Source organism: Pararge aegeria, chromosome 7 (assembly GCF_905163445.1).
Source record: "Pararge aegeria chromosome 7, ilParAegt1.1, whole genome shotgun sequence".
NCBI lineage: Eukaryota > Metazoa > Arthropoda > Insecta > Lepidoptera > Nymphalidae > Pararge > Pararge aegeria.
Genome location: NC_053186.1, coordinates 15,232,775 through 15,257,581, shown reverse-complemented (window position 1 = coordinate 15,257,581; position 24,807 = coordinate 15,232,775). Strand labels below are relative to the sequence as shown.

Sequence of the window (24,807 nt, the reverse complement as noted above, 5' to 3'; positions counted from 1 at the left end):
AGTCAATCTATAGTTGTTGCTAAAGTACTAATATTATCTTAGTAAAATACAATATTTGTGAAACGTTATTCTCAAAGCTCTATTATTTTAGCATTTCAGGGCTCAAGTAGTGGAAACGCCGGGTAAACATAATATTGAATGTGACACAATTAAATACTAAAGATGTCTTCCTTCTAAATAGGTCCTAATTTCATATTTTTTCTTATTGGTTTCTCTTTTTATTTTAATTGTTTTTTTTTTAAGAAATCTTTTCATTACTTTTCGATAACAATAATTTTAAATTATGAAAAAAAACACAGTGTAAATCTCTATTTACTTTTTTTGTTTTTATTTATTTTGTAGAACACACTTCTTTTTTTTATAATTTTTATTAGTGTTTTACCTACACTTGGAGGAATTATCAAATTCATAAAGAGAGTCGCAGGTTCAAATCCTGTCGGTTCCGAAATTTTTTATATGCATTTTAAATTTATAAAATTTTCTTTTTATCTGTTTTAAAACATGCTTTACTTTCTGAGACAAGTTAGAAACAATAGAGTTAGAAATAAATGAGATGATGAGACTAGATTGCCATTATAATATACAGTGGAGTGCACTTCATACATGCACCAAAGCATTGCCTACCATACATTTTTTAACAGGAGGAATATTTTTTTTGCATGCATACCCTGGTAAGAAACCCAGTGCACGCCACTGATAATATATAATAGTCTTTCGAAACCAAGAAGGCCATAAAACATACATAATATAGCGCAATCGATTTTTTACCGAAATGTAATACATTTTCGAATTACCATAGAAATGTAACTAACAAAATTAAAATAAAATTAACATTGTTTTATATTAACCAATACGGAATTATAAAACTCTGCCTAAATTTCAAAATTTAAACTGATTTAACTTGTGTATTTCTGTCATTCAGTAAGTCAGTCAGTAAGTCAATTTTATGTTTCAATTGATCAAAGTTATTAAAGATATTATCATTGAGAAGACCGATAAACGAAGGTATACCGATCATGGTCTCCAAGGCATTTTGGAGCAACCTACACATTATTCTTGGGAAAAGGACCCATTTTAGATAGGCACTTAGTCCCATACAAAATGGGGCTCTACCCAATAATAACGAAAGTGTCACTTACATAAATAAGAGTTACACTTTGATACGTGAAGGTTCAGTGAAAGGTGGTTATTGTAAAATTTTATGAAGGTTAGTCTTTTATATAAGTTTGGCTGTATTTGTTTGGCTGGGCAATCGATATTGCCTTCCTCCAGTATTTAACGATATCTTTGGCTCAGCAGTCTAAACGAATGATATCTTATGGACTTTTGCTGTTTTCAGGGCAACCGAATTTTTCGTAGTTTTGCGCGTATCAAGCAATTACATGTACAAAAAAGCGGCTTTAGTGGTGACGGCCATCTTTGACTTGAAATTTGTTAGTGTACAAGAGTTATACTAGTCAAGCCCTTTCATTTGATACCCATATTGAAAGTATTGTGAAAAAAAAATTCAATACAACATTCCGTGGTAGCGGCCATCTTGGATTTAAAATTCGTCATTCTGTATAGTATTTTACAGCCAAGCCCTTTCATTAGATACCCTTATAGAGGGAGTTGTGAAAAAATACGTATACCAACAGTCGTTTTTGCGTCGGGGATTAATAAAAAGGAATCAAGACATTACTTCCTACTATATATACACTATAACAAATTTAAAAATCCTGTCTGCCTCAAATGTCCATTAATTAGCCATGCAAAGAAGTATTCTTTAACGAGTGATGTATACAACAGAACTTAAGCGTGAAAAAGTCGTAGTGTAGAAAAGCTTAAGAGCATCTTACCTTATACCTAATTTGTAAAGTACTTAGTACGCCAATGAAGAAATATCTTAATTGGATAAACGCAGAATGGATGCTCACAAAAAACGTAATTTTATTCTGCAAAATTAATATTTCTTGCTTTATTAATTTAACAAAATGGAATATCGAAGGATCTACGATTTTTGCTTACCATTCACTTATAAATTAGCATCCATCATCGTTATAATAGAAAACTCAAAACGAAATTGACAGGTCTCAGGTTTTCACTAAAAAACATCGTAGCAATTATACTATGAAAATCTAGCTTAATTTGCTTTACTCCGCGAAAAACAGGAGAATCTATATGGTGTTATTTATAATTTTTTCATTCTTTATACTCCACAACAAACAGATCTTTGGCGATGTACTCGTACTTTATCTGTACGCATGTTTTGCCCCGACAAAGGAGCATCCTCACTAGATGTTTACTTTACAGGAAAATAATTGTTAAGATTTAACTAACTTAATTTTTATAGTATAGTTATTATGGAACTCCCCAAAGTAACGTCTGCTTCTATCCTATATTAATAAAACATGTGCAAAGGATAGAACTACTATTAAACGAAATAAATGAACACAGAACCTCCAACTTATAATACCTGAGTTTTACGCCTATTGTAAGCCTATGGCCGCCATTGCATCAAATTAGCAATCCATTGTCAGTCCACTTTATGGCACCGGCTTTCGTCCACGATGCCGGCCGAGTGCGGGTTGGTGGACTTCACACTTTGATAACATTATGGAGAACTTTCAGGTATGCAGGTTTTCTCACGATGCTACCCTTCACCGTTAAAACAGGTGTTGTTTAAAAAACGCACATAATTTAGAAACGTTATTGCGTTTCGGGGTTCAAACACCTAACCACAGACTATCGCTTTATTTCGTACTAGCTGTGTCACCCGCATTCTTCGTCTGCGTTTATAACGTAGGTATCATGTTCCTTTTTTTAGTATATATATTTTCTTGATGTGGTGTACAAATAAAGAGTTATAATAATAATAAGTACCTATGTCCTGTAAAAACCTTTGTTACATTGTACGTTTTGTTGCAGCGCCACCTACGTGTCTGTGCTGACGATATCAGCGTTCTCCCTGGAGCGATACTTGGCGATATGTCACCCACTGCACCTGTACGCAATGGCAGGACTCACACGGGCCTCTCGCATCGTCGTGGTGCTTTGGGTCGTGGCTTTCATCAGCGCTTCGCCCTTCGCCGTCTACAGTGACATTAGCTATCGGGAGTATCCGCCAAGTAAGTTCTCTGACAAGCAATTCTTTCTACCTTATTTAGCAGCACTAAGCACCTTAATTATTTCCCATTGTAAATGGGAATCTAGGTTTGTTTCTTACGCTTTCTACGCTTGTCAGGAGCAATGGCGTGCAGTTCATAGATGCACAAATGCACTGCCTACCCAAAAAAAAATCATACAACTTGTAAAGAAGCAGATTTTTTCAATTTTATGCGTTATGCTATGGTTTGTAGTTGGAGTTCCAGGGTTCGATTCCCCAGGGGCCGTTCGGGAATTTATTGTTTCCGAAATTTCTCTGGTCTGGTCTGGTGGGCTTCGACCGTGGCTAGTTTCCACCCTACCGACAAAGACGTGCCCCTAAGCGATTTAGCGTTCCGTTATGTTGGGTTGAATTTCACTTGCATACTCCCTAACAGGTTAGCCCGCTACCATCTTAGGCTGCATCATAACTTACCACCAGGTGATTTTGCAGGGCTAACTTGTTATGTGATAAAAAAATGAATAGGTACCGTAATCCCAGTAGGTACAGTTACTTATACTGATTAGGTAATTAATCCTGCTCAAGAAAATTAACTAAGGATGATTTTCCGATAATTATAAGGTATTGGCGATATCAATAATTAATTAGAAGTTTCACATCGAGCCCATCTAATACTAATTAACGTTTGAGTATAATATTAGAGTTAAGTATCAGACAAGGAGAAATATTTTGACCCGCAGGGTGATTACGTATCTCGCAACAGGTTTGCGAGATACGTAATCACCCTGCTTTCGCTTTTGTTTATTTATTGTATGGAAAAGTGACGTTTGACAGCAGTGATTGCAAGATTTACGCCTGTCACAAACCTGTCGCGAGAGACCTAATCACCCTGCCGATGACATTAGGACATTACGCTCATTGTCATTCCGTGTGGCGTTTTATAAATATGTTTCTATAAATGTGTATATTTTAAGTTTCCCATCGCGATCGGTGCAGTGCCTTAGCGTAATTGTATGAACGCTTCATAAGTACCTGTGATAGGTCTACATGAATAAAACATATTTGAATTTGAATTTATCTGCTCACCGCGTTGGAACTTCGTTAAGTAAACTTAGGTTTTAGAATGCAAAATATAAGTGTAAAATCAGGTAACCAGTGACCTTCAAATTGCCTTTTGAGTTGCACTTTACGATCCTTTTATAATTTACTCACAATGTTCAAACAATATACAAATACACTATTCACAAAGGACCAACCAAACAATTATTAGTACAAGCATTCTGAACCATTGTGAGATTAATTAATAGAAACAGTCCTTTGAAGACACAAACAAGCTTTTTAAAATATATTTGCGGAAAGAATACTTTGATCAAACAACAGAATACAATTCTAGCACAAAATGTAGGTAAAAGGACTTCTTAAAAAGTAAAATGTAGATTGGTTACGATGCAAAATTTAGAAACGTCCAAAACTTTATTTTATTGAAAAAAATGTGGTCGATCAAACATTAAAAACGCATACTTAGCGCTAAAATACCAGACGTCTAAAAACTAGAGATTCTAGCAAGAAAATGTAAGTAAAGTAGTGTTCAAGACGATGCAATGTTTGGAACAGCTAAAAACTTTACTTCATTCGACAGAATGTGGTTAAGTCAAACACTAAAAACGCGTAGTTATTGTGAACCGAAACGCGTTCTGAGAAACACAAAAGGACCACGAAACGTAATTTTGCCTTTTATGTAGCTTAGGTACAAATACTCGTATATACTACTTTTGTGAACTTAGCTAAGGGTAGGTAGTTTTTTATGTATTTACTATAAGTATATCAATTTCTCCGAGGTTTCTTGTGCTCGATTTGCGGTATTATTTTTTTATTCACTTGGAAAGGTTCTCGAATGGGTCTCATTCAAGTATCGTTAATTTTGGTTGAGTAGTTTTGTTACTTATTTGATTATGAAACTTGTGTTGGCTGAATTTAGCTTATTCTCGAACAAATTGAGTATTTTATACAGTTAGCTTCTGAACATCTTACAAAACATATTAAATATATGGTTTTATACATTTCTTCAAATTTTAAAGATAGATAGGTATGTCGTTGACTTTATTACTGAAAGAAAACGAGTGCAACAAAACAAAAGGAAACGTAAAAATACTTGTTTTCTACGAAGTTGTTAGAAAAATCAATGTTTTTAATTTTTTTTTTACGTACTGTGATATAAAACACTAATGGGTATATAAGATTATAAAAGGAAACCTTATCTCAATATATAGATCAGTTTTTTTTTGTAAATATAATTTCACTTTATAAATAAAATAAAAAAAATCCCTATCCCTATCCCTACTACCCTACTAAAATTATAAATGCGATTGTAAGTTTGTTTGTTATGCTTTCACGCGTACTACTTAACCGATCATCATGGAACTTTTTACATATATATACTTGGAGGTATTAGAAGTAACATCGGATACTTTTTATCCCGAAATTAAGCTTAGTTCTTTTGGGAGAGGGGATCAAAGTTATTTGAAAGGTATATTATAAGTATTTATCCATATTATTCATTAAAATATTCATCAGTCTATAGTCATCTTAGTACCCATAACATAAGCTACTCTTACTTTGGGGCTAGATGGCGTTGTATGTATCCTAGTATACTATTATTTATTTATATAGTCTACCGTGCTTTCACACGCCTTTGAGAACATTATGGAGATCTATCAGGTTTTCCTCACTATGTACTTATTCCTTCATAGTTAAAGCAATTGATATTTTAATTGCATAAATTATTTTTTTTAGACCTTTATTTGTAAGACATATTTCAATAATATATAAAACCTTTTGAAGTAATTTTTTTTTAGATTCTGGCAACATATCACTGGACTCTGCCTTCTGCTCTCTGACAGCGTCTTCTCCTCTCTTGGAGATAAGCAGTATCTTCTTCTTCTTCGTTCCGGCTATTCTCATTCTCTGCTTGTATATTACCATGGGGATACACATAAGGTAAATAAAACGATTACTCTCCTTTACATTTTCTTCTTCCTCAGTGTATTAGCGATCCGCACAAGTCTCCTTTCTCAAAGAAGGTGGAGATATTAAGAGTTTAGATTCTCTACACATCTCTGATGTTGTTTGGCTATGATTATCTATGATTAAGAGTTTCTTGTCGGCTACTAGGTAGGGTCTGTCTTTCGAATAAGTCACTAATACAGACAGGCTAGACTTAACTTGGGTAAAAAATGCTTGTACAGTAAGCCTACCTAAAATAAACTTAACTTGCTATTTGATGCACGGGGGTGGAACCATGTCAACTTTATTGATGAACTTTACTGTGGAATGTCCCGAATTCGATTCGCGGCAAGGAAAATTTGGGATTTTATAATTTCTGAATTTTCTCTGGTCTGGTCTGGTTATGTTGGCTTGTTCCCACCCTACCGACAAAGACGTGCCGCTAAGCATTTAAGCGTTCCGGAATGATATATTCTGGTATGGGTTTAATATAACTGCCATAACCGCAACAGGTGAGCCAGTTACCATCGTAGACTGCATCATCAATTACACGTGAGATTGCAATGAAGGGCTATCAATGAAGGGCTAATACATAAATACAAATTAGTTTTATCTGTAGTTTAATAAATACCATAATTTCGTTGCTTTCGCGTTCTTATTTGGAAGCAGTGAGTTTTACGATACCACCGTTCCGATACAATTATTGTTTTCATAATGTCTAGCAAGTCTGTCTTCTACATCTTGTTCTAACCCATACAAGTTTTGTTATACCTGTGGAATATATAACATACAAGATCAACGGCACCGGACGGATCATATGCGCCGTGTTTATTTTAGGTATTTCGAACTTCAAATTAGCTTAAATTTACATTTTAAATCCATCTAATCAGACATCTTTCTTCTGAAATATGACCATGATTCAGAAATTAAGTAACGTTCATGAGATACTTCGATGTTTGCACCGAACGGAGCAATAAAGTGGGACTCAGAAATTCGGATATAAAGAACTATACCTACTATCAAGTGTTATTGAAAGGAGAAATATTATTGAAACTGTACAATTATTGGCTTTAGAGGTACATTTTGTACCGTCTCTGAGACTTACCTGTAAAACCGAAAACCTAATAATTTTTGCGTGAACCACTGCCATAGTTTTTACTGAAAGAAATTATATGCGGGCCGTATGACAGTCAGACAGACAGACAGACAGACAGACAAAAGTGAAAAAAAAACTGGTTGACTACAGTATCGATTAAAGAGGGCCCTCTAAAAATTTTGCATAAAAACAACCGCGGACGATCTGACTAGCTTCTTTAAGATGGTCTGAAGTGGTGTTATTATTCTACTCTCGATTTGATAGGGTTAATTTTTAAGCAATTCCTTGCAGACTCGACTCATTAGGACGTCCATGGCAAATTACGCGATTTGCATGCTAATTTCGCGCCTCGAAAGCTTTTAGAGTTTTACTTCTATTAATCAACGAACCCTAATAAGGCCGCAATTAATATTTTAGGTTTTAAATGAATTTGAAATTAACTATTGCAGTTCATCAGAAGCATTTCAATGTACCTTGTGTAAATGCTACACGGTCAACATAAAACCGAAGGTATTCGGCTTATAGTGAATTCTATAACCTCTTTTTGTCAATTATCATAAAACGGTAGGTATTCAGGTAGGTATTATTTAATTAAGCACCTACTCTCAAAGTCGCATCTTAAATATTAATTATTGTGTAGATAATTATGCATGTTTCAAATAACGTTATTCTTGTAACATTTAACGTCAAAGGTTTTCTGGCAGAGATTGCTTTAGTGAAAAGACCGCCTTTGCACGCTCTATTTTCTATCCTAAGTTTCTTTTGTATATGTCTTTACTTTGAATAAAATGTGTGTGTGAAATAAAGCTCACACAAACAAACAAACATTTAATTTAACTAAACGTAACTCGCGCAATTAAAATGTGAACTAATAATTAGAAATCGAAAACTGAGTTTAATATCAGACCGAATTTCTATTCGAAACCAATATTCAAGATGGCGGGCATCCGCCACAATAACGATCATTAATTAACCCCTTTTTTATCGAAAGATATTTTAAGGGGTGATATTTATGTATTCGATTGGGTGCGATTGTCATCGCGGCATTCATCAAATTTGCAACCTAAGTACCAGAGGTTATTCATTGACTGATTGCGGTCATTCAGTGAAGAGACCGAAGTTTGTATTAAATCGCAGCGTGATGTATCTGTGTATTTTCATATAAATATTTATACGAAAATACCCAAATACATCACGTCACGTTACTTCAAGTATTATTATTATTTCTTAGAACAATTAATTAACTACCAATTATTATGAATATTTTGTCGTCACAAAAATGACAAATCAATATTTTAAAGAAGCTTGCGACTAAGATATTTTGCCTGCGTTAATAACTTAAGTCTCACGAACTTCTTGCACGGGCTTCTAACCGTCATCTGTCAAATTCGGTTTAGCAATAAATTTAACTCCGTGTTTGTGTTTAGATAATAACATGTAGATAATATTGTCATGTGTGTCTGTCCATATTCAACATGTCTTTTTTTATTAAAATACGCTTTTTCTCGGTGAAGGAAAACATCGTGAGGAAACCTGCAGGCCAGAGATTTCTAGATGATTTTCTCAAAGGCATTCGATGCGCGATCTAAAACGCAATTTTCATCTTCAGATTGATGAATTATTTTGATGTATGAAGGGATTTCTGGCCACGCGTTTTATAATCACTTTTCTGATAACCTTCCTATGTACCTTCCTACCATACGAAAGGCATCGAACGACCTTCGAGTAACTGTTTTTCCTGCCACATATAACATGTCAGTCAACAATCCGCACTGAGCTAGCGTAGTGGACTACGGCCTTAACCCCTCCTCATTGTGGAAGCAGACCCATGTCCTGTAGTTGTCCGGTAATGAGTTTCTGATGATGATGATAACATATCGTGTTTCCTTACGTCACAGGTTGCCTGCAAGAGATCTCTAGCGATAAATCCGCCTTTTCACGCCTCATTGTCTAGTCTAAGTTTCTTCTGTGTGCATATGTGTTTACTTTGTATAAAATGGGTTTGTACGCAATAAAGTTTTGAAACAAACATGAGTACTTCCAAGAAAGATTGAATAGGTATTTTCTAGGCAAATGCGATCTAACTTATATCTCATCATTGCTCCAATTCCATCAGGCATGTTTATCGTCAAGCGGCTGCGCTTATTTAGCATTCCGGTACGACGCCGACGACGCGTAGACACCGATTAAGGCTTTGGAGTTAATATAAATGCCATATCTATAACAAGTTAGCTCACTACCAACTGCGACTGCATCATCACTTACAGGTGAGATTGGGTAAGGGCTAACTTGTATTTGTATATAAAAAAAAATTATGATGCTGATGGTAGCCGTATATTAAATCAGGTTTTTTCCCCAGATCCACCAGAGTAAGTGCGAAGACAAAAATTGGCTTGTTCAAAGACCACGTACACGGAGAAACGCGCCAGGCAAAGTCGAGGAAAGCTGTTATACGTATGTTGAGTAAGTACTGTCGTCTATAAATTATGTTCTTAAGTTTCCAGTTCAGCCTAAGTTTTTTTTTTGTTAAGAGTGAGATTTTGGAAGGGATCAGTGAAGTGAAACCTAACAATGGGTAGGTTTTAGTTTTATTTTATTTTTCATAGTAATTTTTTTATTTTCTTCTATTTTAATCTCCCAGCTGTCACCCCCATCCTCGTCCCGGATCGAGGATATCACAAATATTAAAAATAGAGGATGGGAATTTTTTGTCTAGTGGGAGGCTTTTTGGCCGTGGCTGGTTACCACCCTACAGACAAAGACGTGCTGCTAAGCGATATAGTGTTTCTGTGCGATGTCACGTAGAAAACTATTAGGGGTATAACTACCATACTCCCTAACAGGTTAGCCCGCTACCATCTTAGACTGCATCATCATTTACCACCAGGTGAGATTGCAGACAAGGGCTAAGTTGTAGTGGTATAAAAAAAAGAAGCAGCGTCCTCTGTTCTATTACTACCATCTACTGCGTTCAGAACCCGTCCGTCCAGCATGGTGATTATGGGCGAGGCCTATGGCTTCCCACTGGGAGAGGCCTTTGGTCCAGCAGTTGACTGTTATAGGCTACTTACTGATTGATAAATTGAATATAAATTTTTAAAAAGAAATTACAAATAATAGGGTATATTACAATACAAATAGTATGTCTATTTGTATTGTAATGCGTTTTCTTTAAAGAACATGAAACGACGAACATTAGACGTTTACATTTGTTAAAGTTTATTAACAGAATAATTAATGTTACGCGCGTCGAATCAAGAAGAACAGAAGTTTCGGATACCCAACCCACTGAAATATCCCACATAGATTCCGTGATACCGGTTATAACCTTGTGGTATGTAAAGAAATAAAAAACCGGCGGAACAACGACGCTATGTAAAGCTGAAAGTTGAATACCTTCCTACAGTAGTTGAATATCTACCTTCAATGCTATCAGCTATGTGCGATGATAAAGTCACCCTGACTTTATCACCGCACATAGCTGGTATATTCAACTCCAATCGGGCTAATTATGTCTATTTAAATTACGTCCTATCTTATAGCAATAGCATGAGAAAATCGTAGACATAATTATCTTATTTTTCTTATTACAGAGGTGCATAAATCAGGCCGCCACTGGCGTTCCATTTTTGAGCGTCATATATTTCAAGGTTTTCATACAATTCTCATCTCATGCCCTCTATCTAACTTACTCTACGTATTCCTTTTGCTCTTTCTTTTTCTCTGTGGTGTACAATAATAAATGTGTATTTATTCATGAATTCGTTCATAGTTAAGCTTCCTTCTATATTTTAACTGTCTAAGTTTTGATTGATTTTTTAAACCCCGTCGCAAAAACGAAGTGGTGTCATCAGTTTGACGTTTCTCTATATATATGTTTGCGTGCGTATGTGTGTGTGTGTGTGTGTGTGTGTGTGTGTGTGTGTGTGTGTGTGTGTGTGTGTGACATCGTATATCGATGGCAGATTACATATTTTTTCACAACTGTCTCAATAATGGTATCAAATGAAAAGCCTTGACTAGTGGAACTCAACAATTTAATGCAAAACTTAAAGATTTTCGTAAACAACACATCTCTGCCAAAGTCTCACCCAGTTTGAGTTATATGTCTATTACGTTATACAGATTATAACATGTAAACGCTATTAGGACAAATAAGCATGAGTTGTCCTTGTGTTTGAAACAAAGACCGTCTTAAATTGTTGCTGAAAGTTCGAGAGAGTAGTTATGTAGTAAAGAGGAAGGGAATTTCACCCCTATTTTCTGCATTTTAGTAACGGGTATCGTAATTAGGTCAATAACGTGAACTGACACAGATGACCTAACTGGCTAGCACTGATATATTGCCTGGTATAACTTTATAACGTAATTTGCTTTTAACCTTCGATCGGCAGGGTACTACATTTTCAGTTCCCTTCAAAATATGAGGTATAATTTTGGGACATTTCTTTATAACTAAGTCATGCGGTGTTTGAAAATATTGAATATAAGTTATAATATGAAGATTCCTACTTAAGTAAGATATTATTCCGTTACTTTTATCACGAGGTTACTATATTTATTTTCGAGAAATCCTCCGGATTGGCAGCGTTCGGGAAACTTCGTGACATCTCTTCGTCTAAAACCCCTCAGTGCCTGAATTCTTTGAACAGAGATGCTTGTGATGACTTATGGACGGTCACTACGTGACCGAAAATCAAGCACGTTGCCTCATAAATGAGGCACATAGCTCGGAGAACTGATGGTTCTAAGCCTGGCAGAGAACGCTACTAAGCGATAAAGCCACCTTTTGTATACTGCTTCTGTCTGTGTTTTTTTTTATTCTTCTTCTGTTTTTTTTAAACTTACACTGTGCAAATAAAGAGTATAAATAAATAAATAATTAATGATTTTTTTCAAGACTGGGCTACAATTCAGCAGTAAGCCAAACAGTAAACACTTCTCACTATATTAGCCCAATTCCCAACCCGACGATTTATTAAGCTTCTAGATTAATTGGTATAATTTATTTTAAAGACTTATCTAAGTACTAATTAAGCAAATAAATCTTTCTGGAATGAAAACAGCAATTTAAAGAAATATAAAATAAGTGTTGTTTATTCCACCAGAAGTTAATCCTTGAATGCAATGCTCACCTGATGGTAAGTGATGATAATGAATTAAGATGGTTGCGGGATAACCTGTTATGGGTATAGCAGTCATATCAAAAAGTATCCCTAATCAAAAAGAATCCCTGCCGGCGATCAAACCCAGGAACTCACACTTATGAAAACCAAAGCACTTACCACCAGGGAGGACAAATCGTATATCTCTCGCTCATCTTGTCCTAATCCAAAGGTTGCCTGACAGAGATAGCTATTAAGCAATAAGGCCGCCTTTTGTATTCTACTTCCGTATTTGTATTTCTATTGTTCTTTTATTAATAAATAAGTATATAAACAAAAAAAATACAACCAAATATACAATTTTTGTTTTTAAATAATTGTTTTAAATAAATAAATATACTACCACAATACACACACCGCCATCAAGCCCCAAAGTAAGCATAACTTGTGTAATGGGTACTAAGATGAATACATATTTTTTATGAATATAATACACATATTACAATTTGTAATTCTAACACATAATTTTCTTCTTAATGAACGTAGTTACAATTAATTGCTGATGTGTCTTATGAATAAATTAATAAATTAATACTTATAATATACAGATAACAATAATAATACACATAAATACTTATAATATACAGGTAGTATATGTAATTCGCCATTTTGTGGCGGCGGATATCTTGGACCGATTTTCATCAAAAAGGTTGTTCGAGTTATAATTATATTCTCTGAATGATCCAACGCCTAACTTTCTAAGTGATCGCTTAAATATACCACAATACAGATAAATAATTTATGAAGTTATCAAAACTTTGACAGCTCGGATGTCCACGGGTGTACGGTACTGACTAGATTGTTGACATTCACCGTCTAATAAATATGGCCGCCACAATATAGCGGGGATGAGTTGAGCATTGGCAGCGGCAGAAGCAACACGTGGTAGATAATTAGCTTAGTGTATTTCAATATGTAATCACCAGTGTTTACAATAAATAGCATTCTACGTACTATTGTGTTTGAATAATACTATTATAATTACAACTATAGTGAGTGAGTACACTATAACGGGGTTTATTTCAGTTTTTTTTTTATTTATCATATAAAACGGTTAGTAAAAAAGCATCGAAAAAACCGCAGAGGTTTGTCCTCTGTGCCTATCTGCAACGATTACCTTAGGTGTTAATTTTTTCCTTACTTCTATAAGTATATTATAAGTATTTATGCAAGTATTCATAAAATTATTGGGCTACGCTTACCGTGGGACCAGGTGGCGATGTGGGTAGTGTCGTAGTAGGTATATTTATTTATTTATTATTCTATTTAATAATAACTGAATCCGATTATTTTAATGTATTATTATCATTTTTTGATATACTTGCGACGTCCCTATATGCCTGAAATAAACCTAGTTTTAAGGAAGACTCGTCTTTTTGTCTCTCTTCCTCGAACTGTTGATAAATATAATACTGTAGCTATTATCACTGCTTATAACTCGGCGTTATCAAAAGTTTCCTTTCCTCAAATACTTACAATATGAAGTAACTGCCCTTACAATCGCCACACCTTTTTCCCACATCATGCCCTTGAGTGTTATTTTTCATGTAGAGATAAAATAGCACTCAAAGGCACTTAGAGCAAGTGTAAAATGTCAATCGATTTATGATAAATTAATTATTTTTGAGATGAGCCATGATAAGGGGTGTTAGATGAAAGCTGAAAGTTGGCTCCATTACAATCTTCAAGTTCCGCGCAAATAGTTTGTAGTTCACCCTTGCACTAATTGAAAGGAATTAAAAAGTAAATAAACAGAAAAGAATAATCAATTAAATTATATTTTTATCACCTCATTAAAATCAAAATATTAAGTACTAGTCATCTAAATCGCAATGCATTGGTACACAGGGGTTGCTGTGTGCCGAGACTTCGAAATGGCCGACGCCCCACTTTTGTCATGCACAACAGCCGCATTCAAATCGCATAAATATGTCAGCGATTGAACTGCCTTTTTTTTTTCTCGCTGGGAAATGCGTTTACGCATCCCTTCCGGAAATAAGCTAGTAATCTAGTCCATTTCCGGAACGGTATGTAGTACTCATCAGCCGAGAGGCGGCTGGAGTACCCACTAAAACCCAGCGCAACCCACCGCGTTTTAAGTGAAGTGCCAACAGATCGCTGTAGCATGCAGCATTGGCAAGCGATTGAACTGCCTGCAGGAAGGTTCACTTTTTTACATTCTTTCTTACACTGTCTTTCATAAAAGTTAGAGGGGTTCAACATCGAGACCCTATAACAGTCCAGTCCTGGACTAAAAGCTTCTGCCAGCGGGAGGTGTTGCCCATAATTACAACACTAGCACACGGGTTGGTGATAGCAGTAGCTGTTAGTTGTAGGTATTGAGGTAACATACATATCTTATATAGATATATAAAAGAGAAAGAGTGTGGTTACGTTCCGTATAGGCTCCGAAACGGCTAGACGATTTCAATGAAACTTTCCGGAAATCTCCGGATTCACCTGGCGAGTAATTCTATAGAGTTTGGTGACGATCGTAGCACTCCTATTTTTGAACTGTCAAACTGTCAAATATAGCTTTTGTTTACTATGATGATAATTAATTGTTGGGTGTACATAGATGTAGATAATGATCTTCACCCGCTCGAGAAGAGAATAGAAGAGAATGAATACGGAGAGAAATAAATGATTAATATATTATGGGACTTAAATTAAAAATTTAATGATGTATGTTTATTGTTTAAATAAAATAAAGCAAAATCTAGCCCGGCGAAGCGGGCTGGGTACGCTAATATAAAATAAAGCTTTTATACTGTAGCGAAAGTATAATACTTTAATAAAAACTCTATTGTCCCTGGTCGTTATTACCTGTATCGGAGACACGCACAGAAGAACTTTCGGCTTTTATTAAATAACGAAGGTCTGGCCGTCGTGAGCTCTTAGGCTATTAGTTGCCTCGTCCGACACCCGCCGGAAAAGGAGTGATGGTGACTACTGTATACTGATCTGCCGTCAGTGCTAACAGAAGTTAGTTTGTCGTTATTTCCTATTCAAAAACTGACGCCTCACCTGAGTAAATTTTTATGTTTTATTTCTAGTCGCGGTCGTTATAGCTTTCTTCGTATGCTGGGCTCCGTTCCACTTCCAAAGGCTGTTCTTCATCTACGGCTACGACCACCCACAGTTCAACGTGATCAACGAGCATCTCTTTAATGTGGCCGGTGCTCTCTACTACGTATCAGCGACTGTCAACCCGATTTTGTACAACGTTATGAGTGCCAGGTAAGTCAATAGCAGTAGAGCTATTAGTGACAGAGCTAGTCCGAGGAAGTACTACCGCCAGGCTTATTTTTTCCGCAAAGCAGCATTGCTGTGTTCCGGTCTGGAGGGAGTGGTTGCCGGTGTGATTCGGCATATAAGGCTAACACCTATGCCTCACGATGATAGCAGCACTTTGTAGCGCGTGTTCCTTGCATGCCCTGCGCCTTTGCTTTGTTTAGAGTCGATGGTTTTTTTTCAATAATCTGCAGGCGTAAATTATAATATTACTGTAACACCAAACCCGCTGATCTACCAATACAGCAAGGGTTCTGTTGTAAAAGTCAAAGTCAAATATTTCTTTATTCAAATAGGCTCATAGATGGCACTTTTGATGCGTTGATTATATACAAAATGTGTACATAGCAGTGAGTAGTGTACAATCGTAAACTTAAAACTAAAGCTACGAGGGTTCCAAACGCGCCCTGGTCTAAGAAGAAGCCCACAACAAATTAAGCCGGGTGTTATTTTAGTTAACACCATCTCACATTGTCATTAGAAAATATTTAAGAAGCAACCTGGTTAGAGCAATTGTTCACACCCAGGCTGTTTTATCGTTTACGTAAACCTTTATACTATAATAGGACTTTTCTATAAGCTTTCGCTTAATACAAACTTTGAACATTTTTAGTGACATCCCCAAGATATCAACCGGTAATTTATTGTAAAATTGTATACAATTTCCTTTAAATGAATTGCTTATTTTGTGTAGTCTAGTGTACTGTAACTCAAGTTTATTTTTGCTTCTAATGTTCAAATTATTGCAGTCACATTTTCTTTTAAATTTTGATATATTTTGTGAACATACATTAAATTTTCAAATATGTATTGGCTATAGATTGTAATTTTTTTAATTTTTTTGTTGTTAAAAATCTTGTCCGGGACTAGCTCCCAACTTTTATTAATATATTAATACGCCGGTAAACCTACCTGTTAGCGACTCGGTGGCTTTCGTTTTAAGACTCCTTATGGGCGCAATAAGAAAATTAATAATTTATGCTCGACTATTTATTGCTTTTAATGGTTTAATTTTATCGAAATCAGTTTTGGTTTTTCAACCAACTACTGCAAAGGGTTTTACCTACGTGAACTCTGCCATATGCTTGCAAAATTACTCCGCAAAATTACTCCGCAAAATGTATTGGTATGTTCATAGTTCTGCTTCGATATTTTAAACCATAATCACTTTCTCAAGTGCAAGTCACCTTAGGCGATATGGCAATACTCTCTGAGGTGACTAGCAATTGCGATCTAGTAAGATGCTATGACGTCTCATAAACACGCACAAATATATACACACCTTAAGGCAATCCCTACTAATTTTCCTCTTTTATCTAAAGATGATTTATACACTTTTTTCATTTATTCTTCTTCTTCTTCTTCTCCATTCTTGTTGCATTGTGTTGGAGATATTTTCTGGTATTTCTGATTGTCTCCAAACGACGTGGCATAAAAATATCAAACCGTGAAAAAACTTCGAAAAGAACTCATTACCCGAAATTCAATAAGCTTTGACATATTGAATGAAATTCATCAAAATTGTATCCATTTCCCAGTCAAAGGAAATTCGAGGGTCTTTTGAATAAACTTTTTTGGTGCTCTACTAGGTAGTTTGATTCGGATAGAAGTAATTACGATTTAGGGTACGTAATCTTGCTGGAGAAGCAAAATAACTCTGTCTGGAATTCATATCTAATAGATATGAATTCCAGACAGACTTTGAATTGATTTTGCTGAATACGCTTCAAATATTGAGCTGAACGGTATTTTATCATTTCATAAATATAGCACCGCGATTTCCATTAACATTTAAACAAACTTTGCTCGTTTATAATATTTCGCAGAGGGCGCATAAAATAAATGTAAATCCCAAGTGTTTCTATCTATATTTTCTTGTTTATGTGAGCGTATGCAAAGACGTAGTGCGTAATTGCGGAACCTACGTCATTTCAAAACAAACTAACAATAATACTTGTTCAAAACTACAAAGTAAAAACGCCTGTACTGTGTAAGTAATAACAAGATGGCTATATAATTTTAAAAGAACAGTTTACGCAAATTAACATTGACAGCCGGTTGGCGCGGTGGGCAGCGACCCTGCTTTCTGCATCTAAAGCCGTGGGTTCGATTCCCACACCTGGATTTTTTTTTGTGTGATGAACATGAATGTTTATCATTATCTGTATATATTATAAGTATGTATGTATATTATACTATTGCGTGTAGGACACGGCGTAACTAGGCTCGTAAATATGATTTCAAACTTTCTTACGATTCTTTCGTCTTTCCTTTATATGAGTTCATGTCATTGATAAGTTTTCTTGCCTCGTTTCCTTTTCTTCCGGGAAGGATCCTCGTAAAACATACAATTTAAACATACACATTAATATAAAAAAAAATTGAGTACTTGTAATTTATCGTAATTCATTAAATAGATAACGAATAATTTTAAATCAAAAGTAATTATTACCTATGTAATCATAATAATAATATGGGATTCGGTAACATAGGTACATGTAGCAAAAATGCTCCCTGACCTGCAATCGAGGCGAGACTATATTAATTAAATAACTTTAGCATCTCGTAAAACTAAGTTTACTGAAAATTGTAAATATACAATAACCATAGCCTTTGTGGTCGTATATCCCATACCATCTGCTAGATTATCCTCACCTCACACCTCAGCAAACAAACTGAACTATGATTGAATCATCAAGTCATCATATCGACCCATTACCGCCCTAGTAATGGGTCGATATGATGTGCCACTACAGGGCACGGATCTCCTCCCACAATGAGAATGGGTTATTAAGGCTGTAGTCCACCACGTTGGTCTAGTGTGGATAATTGGACTCCCATACCTTTGAGAATATTATGTAGAACTCTCAGGCATGCAGATTTCTTCACGATGTTTTCTTTCACTGTCGATGCAAATTATATTTTTAATTACTGTGCTGGGATTTGAACTCGGCCTGAAAGTGAATTCGAGCTCCTACCCACTGCACATAAGACCACTAAGTAAAAGCAGTAAAAAGGAATGCTTTTTTCCAACAGATACCGAATGGCGTTCCACGAGACCCTACTGTGCAAACATCGCCCGGATCGCAGTAACTTTGATTACACACGTCGCGAAACAACGATGTCTTCCACTTATCGGAACAGGTCCAGCTTCTACAAAGAACCCATGAGCCAAACTACCAGAATATCAACCAGCAAAGTTGATTATGTTAAGGACGAATCCCCATTCTCAATTGAAACTAAAATAGATGAGAACACTATATTTTATTTTCCGAACGGAACTGATCACGTTCAGGAAGCGAATCATAATGATTGCCACAATATACCATAAAGAATAACCAGACTTATAAAGTGAAAGTGAAGACAAAAGTCATATTTCAATATAACAACAAAATCACTAAATCCCCAAATTAATGAAAAATTAATAGTTCAATAAAATTAAAAAGCACGTGTGGCATAAAAAAGTAGTCTATTTATAAAAAATACGTGTTTTCTTAGTTTTTCTTAAACTATTATTTTTATTACAGCGAAATTAAAGGTTAACAACCCATTCCGATCAAATTTATTTATGTTAGAGAAATCGGCTAGAAGATTATGGTTGGAAATTAAAACTAACATCATTCCTTTCTTATCGGCTATTGATGAAAATTATATAAATTCACAAAAATCTAATTTTCAAATTGAAAAATTGAATAAAACTATCATTTGATAGTTTTAGTGTATTGTCATCGGTCCTAGATATATCTACAAAATTTGAAGGAAACCGACCGTTTGAAGAGGGTCAAAATCAAGTCCAAAGGAGTCGGTTACAAACATACAAACAAACATACAGGTGAAGCTAATGAAAAGCGTGTAAAAATGAGAACACATTATTTTATGATTCCTGAACGAGTTGTAGGGGAAATAAAATTAACTCTGAACCGTGAAGTATACTGTAAAAATAAAAAAATAAGATACTATACTCTCATATCTTAGAGAGTGAATGCTCAAGATCAGGTTTATGAGAGTTTATGCACAAAGAGGCCAGTAGCAAAACACAGGCCACCGGCAAAGCTACGATTGTGAAGAAATTCGTATAAACGGATCCAATAAAGTTGTATAGGAAAATCATAATAATTGTGAAATTATGCCACAAAATATTTGTTGCTCGTAAAATTTCAAGAATTGCTGATCGCAGTCTAGACTGCTTCCGGTCGTCCTGATTTATAGGGAGTCGTGACCATTTATTGCCGACGAAAATGTTTAAATTCTTTCCCAACGTCGTCGCGTAGGACCACGTATTTTTTATGAGTAATAAATTCACAAGGAATATGAAATATTTCAGTTATAAATGCCGAGAAAATTCTTGGTTGGGGAAGAAAAAAAGAGAACCTAAGATTTTTCTTATAAGTAGGATTTTCTTCTTATCTAGAAGGTAAGCTAAACTTGGTTACACGGCGAGCATGGAGAGGGCAAAAATCCGATAAATCCTCCGATAATATATCCACTAGCGAGGGATAAAATTTACAAGCATGACAACAAAGAAAAGGTGAAGTTTACTCCAGTTGAATATTGCACGTATTATTATTTGGATATTATTTCAACCCGAGCGAGCTCGGAGAGTGGCTAAAACTTTAGAAGATAAGCATTTTGTCCTTTGCTCCTAGAGAAAATGTCTTTTACTCATGATTGCCATGCTGGAGGCTATAAATGATATCTATCTCATATCTATAACTGGATTTAGTTGAGAACGCGTGTGATAAACGACTAAGACACCGAAAGGTATCTTTGCATCGTTATGATATATCGTTCGTTATATAAAATAATGTTCACAAGTGTAGCACACACATAAATATGAGTAAAAAAGAAGATCAGCTATATACTAGTAAACTAAAAGATAAAATAAATGCAATATACCTGTTGTTTATATCTCTATTTTAAACAGTAGTTGAAGTTTAAATAATTGTACAAAGAGAATTTTGAATATATTTGTGTTGTGATTGGAATAAAGTATTTTAAAAAGCTCATGACTTATTTTATTTCACCAACTGACTGCCTTAAGAAAGTTAGTTAGGGATATTGTGGTAAGTTATTATACAGTATGAGATGGTATCGTGTTGAACTGTTGATGTCTCCCACCAGACCAGACCAGAGAAAATTCAGATATTATAAATTCCCAAATTGCCTCTGTGGGGTATCGAACCCGGGATTTCCCACGGCGCTCGCCGCTGCGCCAGGGAGATTTAAACTAAGTAATAAGTAACCAAACAAAAAGTAAGTGTAATAAGTGGGCAAATAAGTGCCATTACACTTTATATTAGGTAAGTATACGATTTCATTAGTATCACATGTGTGTTTGTTTGTATGATTGTAACCGACTCCTTTGGACACTCTTTGGATTTTGACCCTCTTGAAACGGTTGATTTCGTCCAAACTTTGTCGATATATCGAAGACCGTTGACAATTCACTGATTATATAAAATTATTCCATTTTTCAATTTGCATCATAAGATTTTTGTTAATTTATATAATTTTCATCTATAGTCGATAAGGCAGGAAATATGTTAATTTTAATTTCCAATCACCATTAGCCGAATAAATTTCATGGTGAATGGGTTACGGATTAATTTTGCTCTTATAAAATAACACGGTTTAATATACAAAACGTATTTTTTAGTTTTTTTGAACAACTATTATTTCATTTAACAAATTTAATGTTAGACCATTACAAGCGGGCAAAGCCAGGTACGTACAGCTAGTTTTGAAAAATTTAGCCAACCCATTTTTCCAGAAACACGTAGCCTTGGAAACAAGTTCATTCTGTAATATTATATTTACTAAGTTGAGTCCCGCCCATTCTGAAATAAATTACAAGTTGGTATAAACTTACCTCATTTTCCTAGTGATCTTCAGATAAAGAAACTTTACAGCTGAACATGTCGAGCAGAAACGGTCACGTAAGCAATCGCTAAGAAAGGGTTCGGAGAAAATTCCCGTGGGCTTGGAATACCTATAATGGGTTAAATAAAACCTCACCCAGATACGCAGGTCGTTTATTTTTTTCGTAACTCCTATCGATCTTTAGCTAAGCTTTGCCAAGTGTTTATATTCTCATTGGGACTTAAAGGTGAGTTCGGTCAAGCAATTTATTTAGTACGACTGCTCTATGGGAAAATATACAGAAATAGCTTGCACCCTAGAGATAGACATTGCATTGTTTCAAGCCTGTTTTAGATGTTTTAAAACAATGACAAATGCGGGGAAAGTTGCGGGCTACAGCTAGTTACCTAAAAAATGCTTATATGCCGACCATTTCACTTGTTGGTATGCAAAAGGCGAATTCTATTTCCATAAGTGAGCTAAGCCCTTTTATTTCAGCCCAATTCAAACTGCTTATTTGATTGGCCGCTATTTAAAATCAAATAAATATTAAGTAACTAGCTTCTGTCCGCCACTTCGTCTACGAGGACTTCAGAATTATATCTAAAGATTCGTTCGTTAACAATTTTTAATCCTACCACGGGAACTATTTGAGAGATTAGTATAAAACCTGCTTAGGTAATGGCATGCATACGAAATTTAAAAAGCTGTCTGCCCGCCGCTTTGCTCGTCAACAATTTTCAGTTTTCCTTCGGGAACTACTTAAGGAATCGGGATAAAGGTAGCCTATGTTCTTTTCGATGTCAAATTTCATCCAAATCCGTTCCGCCGTTTTTGCGTGCTTGAGTAACAAACATCGACACTTTCACATTTATAATATGAGTAAGATATAAATAAAGGCTTACTCGTATTTTATCGTTAAGTATGTTTTAGATTTTCTTTTTACGTTCGCTGGATTAAGCAAATTTTTAGACCTGACATTAACAAAACAAAAATTTCACACGAATAATCTTCGTCATAAAATTAAAATCCTTTTAATCAGGCCTTAGTTTCGGTGTAAAAATTCTGCTTTTAGTAAAAGTTACGTAATTGGAAACATCAAGCATAATAAATTCGTTTCCCAAATTTTAAATGTTAACTTTCAGAGCGAAAGCATTGTTTCATGAACAACATGTGCTGGAAATGTGAAACAACCCTCAAAGTCTGAAATTTAATTCGGGATCAGAGCACGATTTTGCTTTTGAGCTTCTAAAGTTCTGCTTAATATAAGAAAGATGGGCTTAAAATATACCTAATGCTCTAAATTCTGTTGTCTATCCTCGAATAATCTTTTCCTACACATTATAAAGAGGATAGCACTTCTTTTACACTTGTTAAATTAGATTGGTTTAGAAATATGTCTACAAAAGAATTGGCAGGAATTTATTAATTTTTATTCGTATTATTTATAGTGAGAACTGTTTTCTGATCTGCCGTCACATCATAGCACATCTGCCGTCACCAAACGGTATCACGCTGAGCTACAAAAAAATCCCCAAAAGATGTAACCTGATGATCACTGTGGATGCTTATATATAGCTTGCATTCGAAAACCTTATCCGCCATATTTCGTGATGGTACCTAAGTGATGATGCAGCCTAAGTTGGCAGTGCGCTAACCTGTTTGTGAATATGCCAGTTATATTTAAACCGTACCCCGAATCGGTTTCTACGCGAAATCGTATAGGAACGCTAAATCGCTTGGCGGCACGTCTCTGTCGGTAGGGTGGTAGCTAGCCACGGCCGAATCCAAATCAGACAAGAGAAAATTCAGAAATTATAAATTCCCAAATTGTGTTCCAAAGAGGTCGTCAAACTGTTCTCCTGGGACTTTTGTAAGACCGAAATAAAAAGTGTTTGCGTGTAACCTTTACGCTCGATTGAAGTAAAACTTTTATTATTAAGTATTTATTGATGAAAGAGTAAAATGTTCCTGTGACTCCGCCATTTCATTTAATATGCACTTTTTCATTTTATATTCTATTTAAAATTAATTAATATCACTTTCATATTTGATAAATATTTTCATTTGTTAAATAGAATAGTTGAGAGTAGAAAATTGAAGGTTAGATCAGCGCATGTCAATAAAACCTTGTCATTGAATATTATAGAATGTCGCAATCGCCGGAAAATTTATTAATAATTTATTTATTACAAAAGTAAGAAAAAAGTATATTCAGAGATTTTCAAAAAAGGTTTTCAATTAAAATACTTTTTTTAAATCTGTTGAATTTTTATTCACTTTGCTATTGTTCCGTTTGAAAATATTGGAAATAAATAATCCTAATTGATTATGATATTTGCCACTAGCTGGCGTATAAGTCAAGAAACGTGGAGTATATGACATATACTTACGACCAATTTAAATTATTATTATTAAATAGCGGAAACTACACAAACGTCTGACGTAAACGTTACTACCGTCAGAAAAAAATCTGAGTTTCTCTCTAGTCTCACCTAAAAAAGTATACTTCAAAAAAACGCTGACGAAGTTACGGACAACAAATACTTACTCATAGGCATACTAATATTTCAATCTCGCAAAAACGGCTTAACGGATTTGGATGAAATTTGGCATGCATGTAGCCTTTGACATAAAAGAACATTGGCTACCTTATATCCCGATTCCGTAATTAGTTCCCGAGGGAAAATTTAAAATTTTTCTATACATTTTATTGTAAGTTTGTTATATGTATATATTATATTTGTATATATAGGTTTATGCATGTTTATTTAAATGCACCACCTACCTCTCTTCTTGAGCTGTTTTAACGCCTTTGGTTGCCTGGAAGAGATCGCTATGTAGCGATTTGGCGAAGGCCGCCAAATTGTATACTTTTTGTTAAATTTTTACTTATAATTTGTTATGTTTATGTGGTTTACAATAAAAGTGTATTTATTCATTCATTCATGAGCTAAGCCACGGGAAAATTGTATTCGAAAAAGCGTGCATGGCACCTATGGAAAAGGTCATGTACTTTCTATACATATCTCTCAAATAGTTCCCGTGGTAGGATTAAAAATTGTTAACGAGCGAAGCCTTAGACCCAGTGGACCCTCTGAAGTCCACGCAGACGAAGTCGCGGGCAGAAGCTAGTATATTTTATATGCACTTATATATGGCGTTGCTAGCGTAATAAAATATAATGTAGTGTATATTACTATTGTAATGATTTCAAATCACTGAAAGGAAGTGTGCCAACGTTAACACGCACACACATGCCACTTGACATGATAGTTACCACTCCACCGACATAGATGTGCCGC

At 35.1% G+C, this 24,807-nt stretch overlaps 1 protein-coding gene and 1 long non-coding RNA gene across 2 annotated transcripts in view; both read left to right on the top strand.

The window, feature by feature from the left end:
- Positions 1-20,512, top strand: part of LOC120625375 (neuropeptides capa receptor-like) — a 46,209-nt gene extending 25,697 nt beyond the window's left edge. The window contains exons 3-7 of the mRNA XM_039892417.1: positions 2,908-3,107; positions 5,941-6,082; positions 9,544-9,647; positions 15,406-15,589; positions 18,680-20,512. Of these exons, the coding sequence (XP_039748351.1) occupies positions 2,908-3,107; positions 5,941-6,082; positions 9,544-9,647; positions 15,406-15,589; positions 18,680-18,974 (925 nt within the window). The 3' untranslated portion in view covers positions 18,975-20,512. The remainder of the gene's footprint in view (positions 1-2,907; positions 3,108-5,940; positions 6,083-9,543; positions 9,648-15,405; positions 15,590-18,679) is intronic.
- A 722-nt stretch (positions 20,513-21,234) lies between these two features.
- LOC120625376 lies at positions 21,235-21,669 on the top strand. The gene is made up of 2 exons (XR_005658797.1): positions 21,235-21,367; positions 21,553-21,669. It is a non-coding gene; the product is annotated as an uncharacterized LOC120625376 (long non-coding RNA).
- Positions 21,670-24,807: the final 3,138 nt, after the last annotated feature.